General features: G+C 34.6%; 1 protein-coding gene across 1 annotated transcript; it reads right to left on the bottom strand.

Moving 5' to 3' along the window:
• Positions 1 to 10,086: 10,086 nt before the first annotated feature.
• LOC149956287 (uncharacterized) lies at positions 10,087 to 16,975 on the bottom strand. The gene is made up of 4 exons (XM_090164690.1): positions 16,793 to 16,975; positions 13,036 to 13,152; positions 11,791 to 11,875; positions 10,087 to 10,881 (listed from the first exon to the last, which is right to left on the bottom strand). The coding sequence occupies exons 1-4, from the start codon at positions 16,937 to 16,939 to the stop codon at positions 10,124 to 10,126; spliced, it is 1,107 nt and encodes a 368-aa protein (XP_090020816.1). The 5' UTR covers positions 16,940 to 16,975; the 3' UTR covers positions 10,087 to 10,123.
• Between the last annotated feature and the right edge of the window lie 465 nt (positions 16,976 to 17,440).

The raw sequence follows: 17,440 nt of genomic DNA, 5'->3' as shown, positions 1-17,440 counted from the left end.
TCATCTAGCCCCCTAAAAAAAGAACTCCCATTCAATTCCAATTTCACAGAGGCCTAAATGGCCCTAACAAAACGTTCCCTTTTGAACCACCTATACTCGAAATCAATATTACTTGAGTACACAAACAAAGGCAGCGAACTCTGTGGTTTCTGCTTTTGGTAGTGTACTCTGTTAACATTGATATAGAGTATATGACAAAAGACTGGCCCGGGACGGGGAAGTCCGTCGTGCAAGGAAAGCAGCAAAAAAAAAACACCTGTTCGCCTCAGTGATAACTTAGCTCCAACCAACACAATAAACATAAGCTTAGTTTCTAGGAATTCTACAAAAGTGAGAAACTGTATTTCTTTAATACGACTTAAACCGTTGCAACGCTTAAACGAAGGGAAATCCCAGCGGAGCTGAAGTCGAAGCGTAAAGCATCGTACCAGTCACTACTTTGAATAGAGAGCGTCCTGGGGATTAGGGTTTTTTCTTTTTTACTCCTTGTCCCTTTTGTGAAATCACGTGATATCAGTGACCACGGATCGCAGAGAAAGGACCTAGACCTTCGGTGGTCGGACTTGTCCCAGATAACGCGCGTTTCTTCATTTCGTTTTCTGCTCCTGAACAAACAGGTAGTTCTCAATTTCGATTCTCTCCCAGTCAAATTTTTTCTAATTCTCTTCCGAGACTAACTTTGTCAATACAGCCTTTTTAAAGGCTATTTAGCTGTTTTAAGCTAATTTTTAAACAGCCTTTTTCAAGGCTAATTAGCTATTCTAGCTAAATTATTCAAAAAGCCCTTTTCAAGGCTAATTAGCTATTCTAGCTAAATTATTCAAAAAGCCTTTTTCAAGGCTATTTAGCTGTTTTAAGCTAATTTTTAAACAGCCTTTTTCAAGGCTAATTAGCTATTCTAGCTAAATTATTCAAAAAGCCCTTTTCAAAGCTAATTAGTTATTCTAGCTAAATTATTCAAAAAGCCTCTTTCAAGGCAAATTAGCTATTCTAGAAAAAATATTCAAACCGCTTTTTTCAGGGCTATGATATAGCTGGTATTATTAAAAAGTCCGTTTGAAGACTACATAGCTTTAACAAAGCTTTATTTTCTTAAACCTTTTTAAGGTTATTTCGCTATTAGTATACAGGGTGTCCATTATTAATCGAAAAAGTGATTTTTTTCAATAACCGTTGTAGTCACAATTTTGAAATTTTTAGTGTGAATTGATAGTACCGGGGGCCATTGTTGTACATAAAGTTTTTCGATTTTAGAAAAATATTTTCAAATTTTGAAAAAATAAATTTTGATGTATTGGAGCTCGTCTAATTTTTCCAATGAGAAAAATGTAGAGCGACGTCGAAAACATAAGAATAACGTTTGGTGGTTGAAAACAAAATAATTTTTCACGAAATTACACGCGTTTGAAAATTGACTTAACGGGTAAACAAAATAATTGGAAAAATCAAAAACTAGAATCTTTCGGATGCAGTAGAAGTCGTAAGACAATATTATTTTTAGACTTAACTAAATACTAGTTTTATTATTTAAATGGAATTTAATGAAAAATAACCGAAAGGAAAAACATTTTTGAATTGAACGACCTCACCAAAATTCCAAAAATAATATCCCCGAAATTGGACACAATGAAAATAAATTTTATTTATTGTTTCAAATAAAAAAAGTTTAATTTTACATATCGCGACGCGACGTTCTATTAACGATTTTTTAATTGAAATTGACAACTTGCCAATTCACTTTTTCGTTTGATAACCATTTTTTTCTGGTAAATACTCATCTGATCAGCATTTATGATTTTTTAGAAGATTTTTGTATAAATATGTTTATTCCGATGTTTATTTTATTCTGTTCTCTGAAATATCAAATTATGCCACGTTATTCAATAGCAGATCGTACGGAGATAGTTGCTGTGTATTATGGAGAAGGTGGTCGTAATTTTAGGAGAGTTTGCGAGATATTCCATGAAAGACATCCTTTTCGAAGACCATCCATAGGTGTCGTAAGAAGAGCCGTTAATAATTTCCAGCAATTCGGTAACGTACAACCTAGGGGTCGTGGATTGGGTGCACGGGATATGGAATTTGAGAACACTGTACTAACATATTTTGCTGCGTTCCCTCGTCAGAGCGTTAGAACAGCAAGTAGAGATTTAGGTTGAACCTAAATCTCTACTTGCTGTTCTAACGCTGAACCTTCCAAACACGCGATTTACTAGAACTAGTAAATCGCGTGTTTGGAAGGTTCTTCACAAATATCGCTACCATCCGTTTAGAGCTACTCTTCACCAAGGATTAGTTGGTTGTGATAACGCAAGACGATTGGACTTTTGCAACTGGCTACTCAACGCTGGGGAAGATGAACGGCAATTTATTCGAAATGTGATGTTTACAGACGAATGTTCATTTTCTAGAGACGGTCCCTTCAATAATCAAAATTACCACATTTGGCAAGACGAAAATCCGCATTGGGGATTCCCTCATCACCACCAAGTTCAGTTTGGGCGTTTAAATATTTGGGTAGGACTTTTAGGAAACCGACTCATTGTTCCAGTGTTCTTGCCTCAAAATCTTAACGGTGGTGGCTATTTAAATTTTTTAACCACTGAACTGGCAGACCACCTGTATGAAATTCCATTAGCTCAAAGACAAAGTCTTTGGTTTCAACAGGATGGTGCTCCGCCACATTTTAGGAGAGATGTGGTTGAATTTTTAAATAATGTGTTTCCGCGTCGATGGATATGAAGAAATGGTCCGGTTCCTTGGCCACCAAGATCGCCAGATTTAACACCGCTAGACTTTTTCCTTTGGGGTTTCATAAAAGATAAAGTATATTCTACTCCTATTGTTACCTTAGATGATCTTAGGCAACGAATTGTAAATGCATGCCAAGAAGTAACCCCTGAAATGATAGAGCGTGCATTTGAAAACTTAATTGTTAGAGCGCAAGCATGTGTTGTAGCTGATGGTGGTATATTTGAGCCGACTTTGTAAATTCAATAAATTTAATTAATGCAAGATTCTAAATTTCTGACTCTCATTTAAATGCTACATTACCATAGAACATTTTCGATCAGTAAAAACTCGGGGAACCTACAAGATATCACGTATCTAATTTCGAGGATATTGTTTTTGGAATTTTGGTGAGGTCCTTCAATTAAAAAATGTTTTCCTTTTCGGTTATTATTCATTAAACTTAATTTAAATAAATAAAAATAATATTTAGTTCAGTCTAATAATAATATTGTCTTACGACTTTCACTGCATCCGAAAGATTCTAGTTTTTGATTTTTCCAATTATTTTGTTTACCCGTTAAGTCAATTTTCAAACGTGTGTAATTTCGTGAAAAATTATTTTGTTTTCAACGATCAAACGTTATTCTTATGTTTTCGACGTCGCTCTACATTTTTCTCATTGGAAAAATTAGACGAGCTCCAATACATCAAAATTTATTTTTTCAAAATTTGAAAATATTTTTCTAAAATCGAAAAACTTTATGTACAACAATGGCCCCCGGTACTATCAATTCACACTAAAAATTTCAAAATTGTAACTACAACGGTTATTGAAAAAAATCACTTTTCCGATTAATAATGGACACCCTGTATAATAGTAGCATTTTCAAATATGAGTACCAGAAAATTTTTAACTGGGTCCCAAAAATGAGAAAAATGGAAAAGGGAAGATAGTTTCGTTAGTAATCAGAAAGGTACAATGGCACGTTTTTGAAATCGTCGGCGCAAAGCCAAACTATAGTTCTGAGAAAAACCTAGTCAAAGAATTGGGAAAGGGTTTAGAATCCTTGGAGACTGATAACAGTCACTGTTTTAGTTCTGAGAAAAACCTAGTCAAAGAATTGGGAAAGGGTTTAGAATCCTTGGAGACTGATAACAGTCACTGTTTTAGTAATACTGCTGAAGTTCTTTCAAACGTCAGTACTGATATGGAAATGGAACTGACTCATGAAGGAGAAATTGCAGAAGTAATTGCAAATCTCAACTCTAACCATGCACAAAATACATCTAACAACGTGTCCAATTCAAAATAAATGGGCTTACACGCGTTGAATAACTTGGATATTAGTCTAGATAAAGATTGCCTTCCAGTTCAGCCTAAACGAAATCCTTTTCCTAAAAGATTAATTGGCGGTAAAAATCGAGGTTTCAATTCTTCTTGGTATGACAAATATCAAATGATTGAATATTCAGTTTCAAAGGATGCAGAATATTGTTTTTGTTGCCGTCATTTTTTAGGCAGTAGAAACACTGCATTTCTAAAGGGATTTTCGGATTGGAAAAACATGGGGACACAATTCAAAGAACACTTCACTTCCAACAAATCTTCTCACCAACTAGCCTACAAAATGTACTTAGACTACATGGAATCCAAATTCCGTGGATCAATAGTTTGCCAGGTTAACGACCACCATAGACTAGACGTTATTAGAAACAGAGAGGTCCTATCTACACACGTGGAAGTGATTATTTTATGTGCCCAACAAGATTTAGCACTTCAGGGGAACACTTACACATCCGCCGACAATATTGGGAATAGGGGAAACTTTATTGCAATATTAGATATTTAAAAAAAATGTCATGATTTAAAAGCAAGTTAAGTGAGAAAAATTATTGTTCAAGAGTTCAACTACTATAGGGTAGTTTGGGCGCTTGCCCAACGTGTTTAGCTTCGGGGGTCCGAATTAAAACGTAATAATTAGATTACTTGGAAATTTAAAATTGTCAAAATTATTTTAAGCACTAAACAAGAGGCTGTTTTACACATAAATATTAATTTAATAAGCTAAAACACAGCAATAAAACTGTTCAGCTTGAAATAGCGCGAAACTAGACAATGGCCACTGTAGTCTTCCCCCTTAACAATGGGGGAGACAAGCCTAAATAAGCAGTTGATGAATTTGGGTAAAGAGGTAATCGTAGGGTGGAATTCTTCGATTAAAAGTAAAGTTGGTAATATTTATTTGTAAATAATATACTTAATAATAAAAAATTATTAATTTAATAATAATAAAACTTTTATTAATTTAATAATAATAACATTTTTATTAATTTAATAATAATAAAATTTTTATTAATTTAATAATAATAAAAATTTTATTGATATAATAATAATAAAATTTTTAAATAATTATATATAATTTGGCTAGTTAAAGAACAACAAAAATTACAAAGGAGTTCTTTATGGGGGCCTCTTAATCACGCAGTGCCTACTCACCAAAAAATCCTGGCGGGGCTACTGAAAAAAACCAACCACTACGTCTATGCTTTCAAAGTGTCAACCACAGGAAATAATTTGTCCAAGACTAACGAATTCCAGCATTCTGTATAGCCCCTGATCGTTCAATGGCTCAACGTCAAGCACACAGAGCTCTCATTAAGAAACTTAGCCAACTTCGATCCGAAGACCTAGATGCAGCTTACTCTATTCGCAGTGGTAAAATTATATATTGCATTAAGCCCCGAATCCTCAGATGCTAACGTCTCTCAAGTTCCTAACTCGAGCCATTCTCATGATTAGTCTTCTCGCTTCAACAACTATTACTCCCTTATACCAACCCATTAACCCAAAAAACTAATAATAGACTCTAGTACATCAATATCCCCATAGGAATTCAATATACAACTTAATCTAATGTAAATATAATATATTTTAATGCACAGTCTCTTCCGGGAAAACTTAAAGAACGTGAAACTTTATCTTCGAAGTGGGATAATCACTGCATTTCTATTACTGAATCCTGGGCTAACCCCTCTCTTGATGATGCAATTTTCAATCTCCCACATTACCAATTTCAAAGGAAGGATCGAGTTGGCCAGGATGGTGGAAGTGTACTTGTTTACTTTCGTGATGGAACTATTTTTCATGCGCTTTTTCCAACAAATAGATTTGATGAGTCAATCTGGATTGAATTTAAGCCTAAAGACTGTCCTAATTGGATTCTGCTGTCATGTGTGTATCGACCTCCCAGTAACTCTGAGGAAAAAGAGGTCTTATTAATTAATTACATTTCTACGATGATTAAAACTTTAGGGCACAGAAAAGTGATTCTTCTTGGTGACTATTACCTTCCAACCTTGCCATTTAAACCGCGCGCCACTAGTGCTGATAAAATGTTCCTAGCTACTTTTAATGGCAATTTTCTGCAACAGCATGTACTTTTTCCCACTCGTTTTTCACAATCAAGTAAGTTCAAATACTTTCGATCTGGTTCTTACTCGTGCACACATCCAACCCGATGTCACGGCACTGCCCCCTATTGGCAGCAGCGATCATGTGACACTAGAAATCACTTACGCCATTCTATTTAACACCTTCATACCACCACCTGTAGACTTTTGAGTGAGATTTTGACTATACACGTGCCAAGTTTGAACAATTAAATGCTCACCTTGCAAAGGTGGACTGGACTACTACTACGAAAAATCCCTCGGTAGAAGATGCTTGGATGTTCTTCAAAGACACTCTTTTCAAATGTGTTTCGGAAATTGATCCCCTTTACTCTCCTATTCGAGCTATTCGAAAAAAGGAGCGACTATGGAAGAAATTTCAGCGTGCAATAAGATCTAGCAACTCTGGCCTATTCGATCGTATTCAGCCTGTTTATAAAGAACAAGTGAAACTAGTCAAAATTCTGATATCGCGTCCCAAAGCCAAGTCTCATCACATGGAATTCAAAAACATTAAAAAAAACTCCAAAAGCTTTCTATAGTTTTGTTAAGCGCCAAATTCGTGTCCCCAATTCATAACTTAATATTAAACTCCCCAATGGTGTCATTACAGACTCCGATGACGCAATGACCAATTGTCTTAATGAAACTCTTTCTAAAAGTTCTAATCCTATGCATAATGATCTTTCGAACTTACTAAACTACAATGCCTCCGAAAAGAAAGAACTTTATACCAACTCTTGCTGATGTTCGTAAAGCCCTTAAGGCCACAGATAACAAAAGTGCTTCTGATCCGGATGGCGTCCGTAATAGTTTACTAAAAAAATTTGCCAACACTATGGCTAAGCCTTTACAATTATTATTTTCATTGTCCTTATCAACGGGTATTCTTCCAGACGAATCGACCAAAGCTAAAATTACTCCCATATATAAAGGTCGTGGCAAGAAATTTGATGCCGCAAGCAGTGGCCTAGCTGAAAACTCAGAGGCCCCCCGCAAAAATATCTATGAGGCCCCCCTTTTTAATTTTTTTATGGTTAGTGGGGCACCTTCCCGAAGCTCGAGGCTCCCCCTGAAGCTCGAGGTCCCCCCTGAAGCTCGAGGCCCCCCCCTGAAGCTCGAGGTCCCCCCTGAAGCTCGAGGCCCCCCCGCGGGCCCTGTGGACCATCAGCTACGCCACTGCCCGCAAGCTATAGGACAATTAGCCTTACGTCCACCGTCTGCAAAGTTTTAGAAAAATGCATCAGCGCGGCCCTGTTATCTCACGTTCGCCCTTATCTCAGCGAATTTTAACACGACTTTCTTTATGGTAAATCAGTCGAGTCCAACTTACTCTCATCGCTAGATATTTGGATGGAGGCGTTTGACAGCAATCAACGTGTGGACGTGGTCTATTTGGACATAGCAAAAGCATTTGATTCCGTTCCTCATAACCGTTTACTAGCCAAATTGCAACAGCCCTTTAGTATAAATAATAATATATTTTGTTGGCTGAAAAACTACCTACTGTATCGTTCTCAGCGTGTGCGCGTTGCGGACACACTGAGTGATTCCTTGCCAGTAACCAGTGGTGTACCGCAGGGTAGTGTTCTGGGAGCACTACTTTTTGTTCTTTATATCAATGATATCCCCCATAATATTCGCTCTCACCTTTGTTTGTTTGCGGATGACTTTAAAATCTTTAGAACTATCAAATCACATAAATTTATTTTATTAATACAATCTGACCTAAAGTCATTGGAACATTGGACACGTATTAATGGCATTGTATTTAACGATTCAAAATCTATTGTCCTACCTATTCAAAGAGCCAAATCTGATGTACAGGTGCCATCAACTTACTTTATATTCAATCGCAATATTCCACGTGTCAATGATGCTCGTGACCTTGTTGTCCAAATTTCTAATGACTTAAAATTTCACGAGCACATCTCACTGGTCTGTGGTCGGACTTCCGGTCTTCTAGACACTATAAAAGCTAAGTTTTCGGGTTTTAATACAGAAATGTTAACCCGACTCTTTGACTGTTATGTTAGACCCGTATTAGAATTTTCCAGTCAGGTTTGGAATCCGTACTTAGCACAAGAAGTTAAATTACACGATGATGTACAGGCTAGGGCTACACGTATCCCCCATTCTCTTCGTTGTTTACCTCGCAACCAACGTATTGCCAAACTAAAATGGTCCCCTCTGACCTTGCGCCGTACTTACCTAGACCTGACTGGTATATTCAAAATTCTAATTGATCCCAATCAATCCTATTTTTCATTTACCAATTCTCGTACGCGGGGTAATTCTCGAAAATTATTTGTCAAACATTCCAATACAGAAACACTACAAAACCCTTTCTTTAGGAGGTTTATTCCTCAAAGAAATGCCCTTCCTGAAGAGTATGTTTCCTTAAAATCTTATCCCCACTTCCAGGTCAAGCTTAGGGAATTCTTAAAGTTATGAATTGCCTACTTTCTTTACTATTATGTAATTTACAAACTAGTTCTTATCTACTCTTAATTGTATATCCTATCTTGACGAAATTCTGGAATTCAAAATTTAATTTCACTGTATCATTGTTATTTGATGTAAACCCTGATCGTGACAATACTCACTGTTATGTGATCAGAGCTGTTAAGGCTATATAGCCCTAGCTCTTACTGAAGTAGGAGCAAAAAAAAGATAAAACAATGGAGTTTTTTTCCTCGTTTTAAACAGCTATTAATGAATAATTAATAATAACAAATTATTAAACAATTATTTCACGAATAACATTCGATAGTTAATATGTGCTTCGCGATGGCGCCATAGTCGGTATCCGATTACAGGAGGAAAATTTCAAGGATGCTTTAGGCCCAATAGTATCTGAATAACCTCTTTCAAAAAACCCAATAAGCTAATCCCGTTTCTTTCATAGCAATCCGCACGCGAAAGAATTACAACTAGGGCACTTTCCTTTTTAACCGATTTTTATTCTGGTTACCATGACAGCAAAATATTTTTAAATCTGAATTTTTGTACGCTGCGTCTACAGTAGACTTTTGTTAATAGCTTTTTTTTCTGTACGCATTTTTGAAAGAGTTCTTTAGTTAAACCGTAAGTAACATACTATCAAAAAGTATGACACTATTGTTTTAATGGAATTTTCCTCACGGAACCATTCTTGGACCCTGCCATTCGAACTGAGTGGGTTTTATCGTCTTTGGTAGTAGTTTATTTCACAATAAGCATATTTAGACACTATGAAGCTCTGGTTTTAGAACTAAACCTATATTTCGCCATAGCTATGAAAATTAGTTCGCTGATAATTCTTCGTAATTAACATACTTATAGTTATTATCATACTTTTCACTAAACTAAGTTCGCATTGCAACCCTGTTTATTACTTGGGTCTAAGGTGTTGATTATTTTATTATTATTATTATTATTATTATTATTATTATAAAATAATTAAAATCTGGTTGACATTTTTTAAACTTTGAAATGATATATTTTATACCAAAATACTTAAAAACAATGTTGGTTAAACTTTTGGTTGGTGTATTGATATTAAAGACAAAAATTTAAGTAGATTCAATTTTCTTGAAAATTGATTTCTCATAATACTTTTACATTATCCCCTTCTCACACTAGCACACGAAGTGAAATCTACAATTCATTTTTAATCAGGTATTTTTACTTTAGGCTAAATTAATGATTTAAACAAAGCTCACATACGAATTTTTCTAATATATTAAACTGATTAATGAGATACCATTATAATTAACATTTAAAAAATAAAAATTCTTTATATCTTACTTAAAAATAGAAACAGAAAAGCAGACATAAAATTATATCACAATTAAAAGTGATATACCAAAAACAGTTCACTTAGTGAAAGTAAACTATTATATTCTATAATAATAACTCATCCTATATTAAAAACTAATTGAAAAATAGTACATTTCTATTAATTACAAAAATATTCAGTATCGTTAACGCACACGGTATACAAATTGTACAAACATAAACGCGAATGTTTTTCTTTGTTCTTAAAATCAGGGTAATTATTTGTTATATAACTATACGGAACGCTATTTTTAAATACGCAATATTGTTCCTCAAACGTGTAGTTTTGGGTCAACTGAGAATACGGTTGGAAGCTTGTAGTAAATTGAATAAAACCATATTCTATCGTTTGGTACATTTGAAAGATGGTTTCGTACTCTTCCTCGAGCAACGCTATATGCTGATCAATTCGTCGTCTCAAATCATACAGAGAAATGAGTTGCATGGGCGTCATCTCGCATATATTTTCGTTCTCTTCTCGGAAGTTAGCAGGCCGTATTAAAGAGTCTAAGCAAAAAGCCGTGGAAGTCGAAACGGGCACTTCGGGGTATTCCAAAATTACGGACAAATTTCCGTGACGAAATAGTTTAAAAGCGTTTTCTGGCGAACGTATAATTCGGCATCCAAGTTGACTAACGTGCATGCTGGTTTTGTAGCAGTTTCCTGAGAGATTGAACAGCGGAACAGATATTTCGATCTTCGTCGTGATGGGAGAGAAAAGACCCTCAATTATTTCCGTCCAGCGAGTTGCCATTCCTTTCCAAATTTCCTTGGAAACTTGGAATGTCTTGTAACCATTGCTCAGAAATATTACAGGCTCTCGATTTTGCAACGTAACCGTGACAAAGATAGTCGATGCTTGTAAGCGAAGAACCGTGCCTAGAAAATAAAATGGACGATAGATTTAGACCAATCAACTTTTATTTGGTTATAAGAGCTTTAATATCTATTTCTTAAAATGACTCCTAATAAGGGAATGAACAACGGTTAAGTTATACCGTTTTAATTTTAAAAAACGCGGTACTTCGGCACATATGCCTTCGAGGCCGAAAAGAAACTAACAAAAAAAATTCCAGAAGCGCGTGCGAGAACGTGCTAAACCGCGTGAAAAAGAAAATGCGTACAAAAGGGTATAATACGGAATTAAACTAGAATTTTGACTAAACATTAATAAAATTAGAGAATTAATATTAAAGAATTAAGCTATAATTTTGATTGATAAAACAAGTGATACTAAACTTGTTGATGGCACTTGTATTGGCGCCGAAACGTTCGTAGCTAAGTTTTGTAATAAAAACTCTTTTATTGTATAATAGTGGTTTTATTTTAATCAAAGGGATACTAGTTAAGTAATTTCACTTTTTAACTTAATATTTAATTGCACTAAAAATAGTATATCTATAATAAACCATTTATTTGTACAGATAAAATTAAATATACAATTTGTATATAGTATCGCTCGTCAAAAATTAAAACTAAAAAATTAACTACTGTCAAAGAAAAGTTACTCGTACCTTTAAGCGAATCACTCGCATTGAATATTGAAAAATTAATTAATAAATAAATTATTTCGCAAACAAATTACCGAAATTTTTGATATGAAATAATTTCGAGGACCATTTATTACATTTAGGAGGCCCCTTAAGACGACTTTTGGAGGCCTCTACTCAAATTTCAAGTACGCCCAGCCCTACCCCGGCCTGTTGCTGGCGCCGCTACTGACGCCACCGGGTTATTAAGAAGACTAAAATGCAATTTAATTAAATCATTTAGTATAAGATGACTTACCTAATGAAGATGATGCGCACAGAGTTTCCTTCATAGTGTCATATTGGTGGAAGATAAAGACACCTTGTCCAATTGCGCAACCACCCTGGAATGACAGTAAATTAAATATATCATTGTTTTTGTAGTCTTATGGTGAGTGGTAGGATTAAAGTAATATTGGGCAATCTTATCGGTCATTGGAAAATTGATCTTCATCATTAATTAACGCAAGAATGAATTCACGTTAGCTGAGATCGTGAAGCATCGGCCGCTTATATTTATGCCATGGCCGTAAAGACCACAGTCAATATGTTTATTTTACTTCATAAAAGTGTAAGCTTAGAAGTATGTGCCAAATAAGTGTGTCTGCTTCTAATCTTCCTCATGTGAATGATTATCTGAGAGTAATCTCTAGACCGTGACTTATTTTGGTCCCAAACTTTAGATTTATTCAAAGTGAGCGCACACAGTGATACAAACCTAGGTGTATATATGCGATAATTTGCTTTCCACTTGCGCGTTTTTATCGCTAGTAAAATGAGGTATGACTTCATCACACAGCTAATTAATTAGATTACTTTTACTGCTTTTCCGGAAATTTCATAAACTGAAGTTAATAGCATATTTTTTATAATTATGGACTGATGACAAAAGTAAAAATAGGACCAAGCTAAAGAGGATAAATTATTAAGGAAAAGTTATTATACGTTATTATAACGTATACAATTCGACTTCTAGATTTCAAAACGTTATAGTTTAATTTCATAAATCACAAAAAAATTAACATTAAGCATTGTGTTTCACTGTGATTTCGCCTGCATAGTGAACTAGTGGCAAACTATTAAAAACATAGCAATCAGCGTAGCAATCTAACTTTGCACTGTTTCAAAAGGGGTTTCCGAATGTATGGCTACCCATAAAACATAAAAATTAAGGAGGGCGAAGTATTGAGCTGTAAACGCGTTTACAAAAATATCAATTCAGATATATGAGCTCGTAGATATATTTTCAAACCAAAATATCAAAACATTATCTCATTCAATGTGGATTTATCATCTTATGACGTCATTGCACTATCTACTGTGCTGCTAGACCAGTATGACACTGTTAAGCGTACAATAGGAAACATGATTTACCTAATTTCATTAAATAATTTTCATTTAAAATGTTCAAATTCACATTTGAAATCATCATTGGTTCAGTGTTAATGGTTTTATGTGGACCAATATCCCTTTAATGAAAAGACAAAATCGAAAAGTAACATACATTGTGAGCTTCTGTTGTAACTTCAGTTCCAATATTATTGATTCCATCCACGCTTTTAGTGTTAGTGTTAGTTGTAGATGATGAAATCTTTGGTTCGTATAAGGAATTATTCTTTTGCTGAAACATAATTTATTTAGAAAATAAGCTACTTTGGCGTCACATGAAATATCTACAATTCGTACATTTGTACTTTGTAAATCGGTGCCCACCAATACGTGTGATTCAGAAAATAGTTCCATTTCTTATGGAATCAACTTAAATAAATCAAATTAAGATTTCGTAAAATAATAATGATCGAAGGGCTAATTTTTAACATTTTATTTTTAACGCTTTTAGAAATTTCATTTCTTTAATTCAAATTAATAAAAAAAACTAAAAATCTTTGAATAGAGTTCGAAAAACGCCAGTAGATCACCCTCTCTCAAATATTCGACTTAAAACAATGCTAGTTTTGATGTTTACTTTTTGTGAGCTCGTTAATAAAGTGTTATCATAATTAAAGAAATCGAACCTAAACAAACTTGTATCCACAAGAAAATAAATATAAGTTTTTACTGAACATCTCAATATATATCCTTTGAGACTAAAATTGCTTCAAAACTTAATATAAAACCAAAATTAAAAACTTAAGTGAATTGGTTAATTTGCAGCCACTATAAGTTAACGAATATTCCAAGTTCGATTTTAATTAGATACTTAGACAGAAAGACCTCAAATCGTTTGACAATGCCTACTAAAAATACTAGGCATAGATTAACAGATAAATCGTCCGGTTAAGTACACGAATGGTTGTTAAGGATGGTTTTCATTAGGTGAAGGTAAGGAAAAACGGTTCTAGGACGTTTTGGTGCCGGACGTTTCGGTGTCTAGGATGTTTTGGTGCCATAATAAAAGTGAACATGTAATAATAAAATTTGTATGTTTATTCCAAATACAAATCATAGTCCTGAGATATTATCAAAACGTAACTAGTTTTCAAAATTCAAAATTGTTGGCGCGACACATTTTAAGTGTCTTAAACAGTTACCAATTTCATAGCCTTCATATAATTTGATCTTTTTTGGAATCAGGCCAGCATCCAATTGATCTATTAACATTCTCGAGATGGCTTCTTGTTGCCTAAGAATCCTAAAACAATATCCTAATGTTAGGATGATGATTAGTCCGGAGTATTTCATAAAAACCGTGCACTTTTTGATAAAAGCATGAAACTTGCTATATATATATGCCTAAAGCCCCGTTTTCAATGACGATAAATTTCAGGCTTTTCGCTTTTGCTTTTTTGACACGCTTTTATTTTGAAATAAGCCTATATCAAATCCATTTAGATATTTGCTTCTCGTGACAAAAAAGCCGATAGAGAAGCTTCTCGCGGTTGGTTTTGACGCGAAAGAGTGATTTTTGTTCGGAAAAATCGTGATTGAAAATGGGGCTTAATTCTATTATTAAACGATTAATGATTGTAGGCAATCTGTATCATCCCCGTGACAAACGTGACAAGCCACCAAATGGCCGTAAAAACGAAAACTAATTTTAATGAATGGCCCCTACGGAAATAGAAGTAATGCGCGGAGGACACCGTGTTAATATCGGGGGGCCTTCATACAGGTGTTTTATTTCTAAACTATGAGGAAATGTAATAGAAAACTCGTGTAAAAATAAAATATATCAAGTTAATGTAAAATATATATATATATTTATTGATAATTTCAGTTTCATGCTTTTATCAAAAAGTGGATGGTTTTTATGAAAAACGACGTTTTTCCTCTAGACTACAGCGGTCAGATGAGCACTAACTTGCATTCTTCTTATTCCGGGACGGCCTATATAGTTATCTTTGAAGTATTTCAAGATAGGATCTAAAATTATCGGCAAATTTCCGGCCAACACCACGAAGACTTCCACGACGTGTTCTTCAATTATAATTATAAAATTGTAATTACACTATCAAAACTAGATTTACCTTATCTAATTTAACTTTTTCTTTTACGTACTCAGGATTCTCAAAAACCAGTTTTCTATCACCCCGTTTCCTATATAAGAATACAGCCACATCAAACTCCAATTGTGTTTATTCAAATAAAACTGGCCTATTTATAGCCAGGAGCTGGTGCAATATTGTTTTATTGGATGATTTTTAATTATGTATAGTTATATTTATTATTTTATTGGAGGCTCGAAATAAAATGGTGCTTTTTTAATATTTTATTGGAGGCACCGACATATCCTAAACACCGACACGTCCGGCATTAAACGTCCGCACCGAAACTTTCGACAACGAAACGTCCAGCAACGAAACGTCGGCACCAAACGTCCGGCACCGAAACGTCCGCAACAAACGTCCGTATACCGGTAAAAACTCAATGGAAAAACACATGGTTGACGTCACTAGATTAGGAAATCGAATTTATAATTATCGTTATTCATTGTTCCTCACTATTTGTCATTTAATTTTAATTTAATTTTCAACATTATCATAACTATGCAGGACCTTTTATCAATAATGTATTTATATATATTTAGGGGGAATTAATGTGTTAGTACCATGATAAAATTTTTCGCCAGCACGGAAAAAAGGTCATTGGTGTGTGCTTCAATCGCATCTAAAGATTTAAGTTTTAGGAAACTAATGAGATACCAGGGCCATTGGATTTTTTAGCCGAAGAAGCTTTCTCTTCGAGCAGAAGAGCTACAATGCTAAAAAGGCATCTCCCTTAGAAGAAATAAATACATTCTTCGTTATCAAGTTCTTGCTAATACTGCTAAAAAATATTACACTATATAAGGATACATTTTTGAAAGTATTCATTAATTCTAAGTATAATATCTAAGTATACCTTTAATATATGAGTGTTGTTTAAATTATAGGAATCAATATTGAAATAATGATTCGCTTCTTCATCGGTTCCGATGACAGGAGCAGGGCTGACGACTGACGCTCGAAGCTCGTCGTCGTCGACGCCGCTAAGGCTAGCTACCTAGCCGGCGACGTTGCCTAGCTCCGGCACGTCACGCCCTTTACACAAACTGTAGTTGAAGTCAAGACGTCACTTCGGACAAGGTGGTTTCGTTTTCGGTTCTGGAGACTGATTAAAAGAAGTGGTTGACGTCCGAGTTTTCCCTTTTTAAAAAGGTTCGCTGGTATTGCCCCAAACGATGAATCGAGCTTGGGGGCATTGGCCTAATTTACACTACGTCACTACCAACCAATTTCCACTGAGGGTTTTCCATGAGTCACACGCTTTTACAATTACAACAAGATCCGGGGTACAAATAAATAGATAATGGGAAGGGACCCTTTGCGTTCGAGAAGGGGATTATAGTAAGAAACTGCTGGTCACCGTCGCAAACTAGACACTTCTTAAACTTTTATTTACGTTTTCCAAATAAGAATAAGCCTATATGCATAGAGGGGCCAATGAGAAGCTCTTCAGCCTGCATTTTACATCCATTGATAGTGTTAATATTAATAAATAATAAGTATAGTTTATCTATAAGAAAAACTACCTTCTAGCTGGCCATCTACAAAATATCAAATGAAACGGAACTATCTTTGCAGGGTCATGGTTTAAAGAAAGTTTACTTCCCACTTATAAACACCCTTTTAAGCGGTGATAGCGGTTATTTTTTGCACAAATTGGTGGTTCCTATAAATCTTACTATACAAACTTACTTCAATAAAAAAGAGTAATTTCAACCTTCAACCACGATCAAAGATATATTATATTATTAAAATAATAAAAACCTTGCAACTTACTTTAGTACATTCAAGGCAAGATTGTCCTGTATAAACATCTTTTTTCTTTTTAAATGGATACTTAAAAACCACCCAAGCAGTCTTTGCAATCAAAAAGGCTGCGCATAAAGACAACGCAACAATAACTTGCTCTCTAATTTTCACCATTTTTTTAATACAAATCCTAAACACGTTAGTTTCAATCCCAAGTTTTGTTCGTAATGTCACAAAGCAATCAGGGGATTTTTATTGAGAAATACTTATTTCATCATCTTCGCGTAGAGCTTCTAAGTTTGTTTTAAACACGCGATTTTGGCGTATGATCTTATTTTAACCTGAAATGACTGATAAGATAATCACGCCACATTGTCATAGACGTGTCTGTACCTTCGAACGCTAACCAGAGCAATATATTCTACAGGTTATAATCTTATCAAAAGAAAGTAAGTCTTATAATTTATTCGTTGTGGAAATATTTGGTATACCTTACCAAAATACCTTTTAGTCATGCAAACTTTATAAATGCAACAAGATCTACATAAGTGTATGTTGAAATTTCAATTTTGATGAACAACAAATTTTGGGACGGTTAACTCTAGCTCGCTAGGATAAATATCCATGTTTATTAACACAAAACAAATATTTTTCGGTCCAATTTTATTGCCGTTG

Source organism: Leiobunum rupestre, chromosome 2 (genome assembly GCF_980474605.1).
Source record: "Leiobunum rupestre chromosome 2, qqLeiRupe1.1.hap1, whole genome shotgun sequence".
Lineage (NCBI taxonomy): Eukaryota > Metazoa > Arthropoda > Arachnida > Opiliones > Sclerosomatidae > Leiobunum > Leiobunum rupestre.
Note: the sequence above shows the minus strand (reverse complement) of the source record. Positions and strands in the feature narration are given on the sequence as shown.

Excerpts from the sequence above, each read along its gene's own strand:
- LOC149956287 (XM_090164690.1), bottom strand. The coding sequence starts at position 16,939 with ATGGTGAAAATTAGAGAGCAAGTTATTGTTGCGTTGTCTTTATGCGCA. Across the intron at positions 13,153-16,792 it reads CTTGCCTTGAATGTACTAAA|CAAAAGAATAATTCCTTATA; the intron begins GTAAGTTGCAAG and ends ATTATGTTTCAG. Across the intron at positions 11,876-13,035 it reads TTACAACAGAAGCTCACAAT|GGTGGTTGCGCAATTGGACA; the intron begins GTATGTTACTTT and ends CTGTCATTCCAG.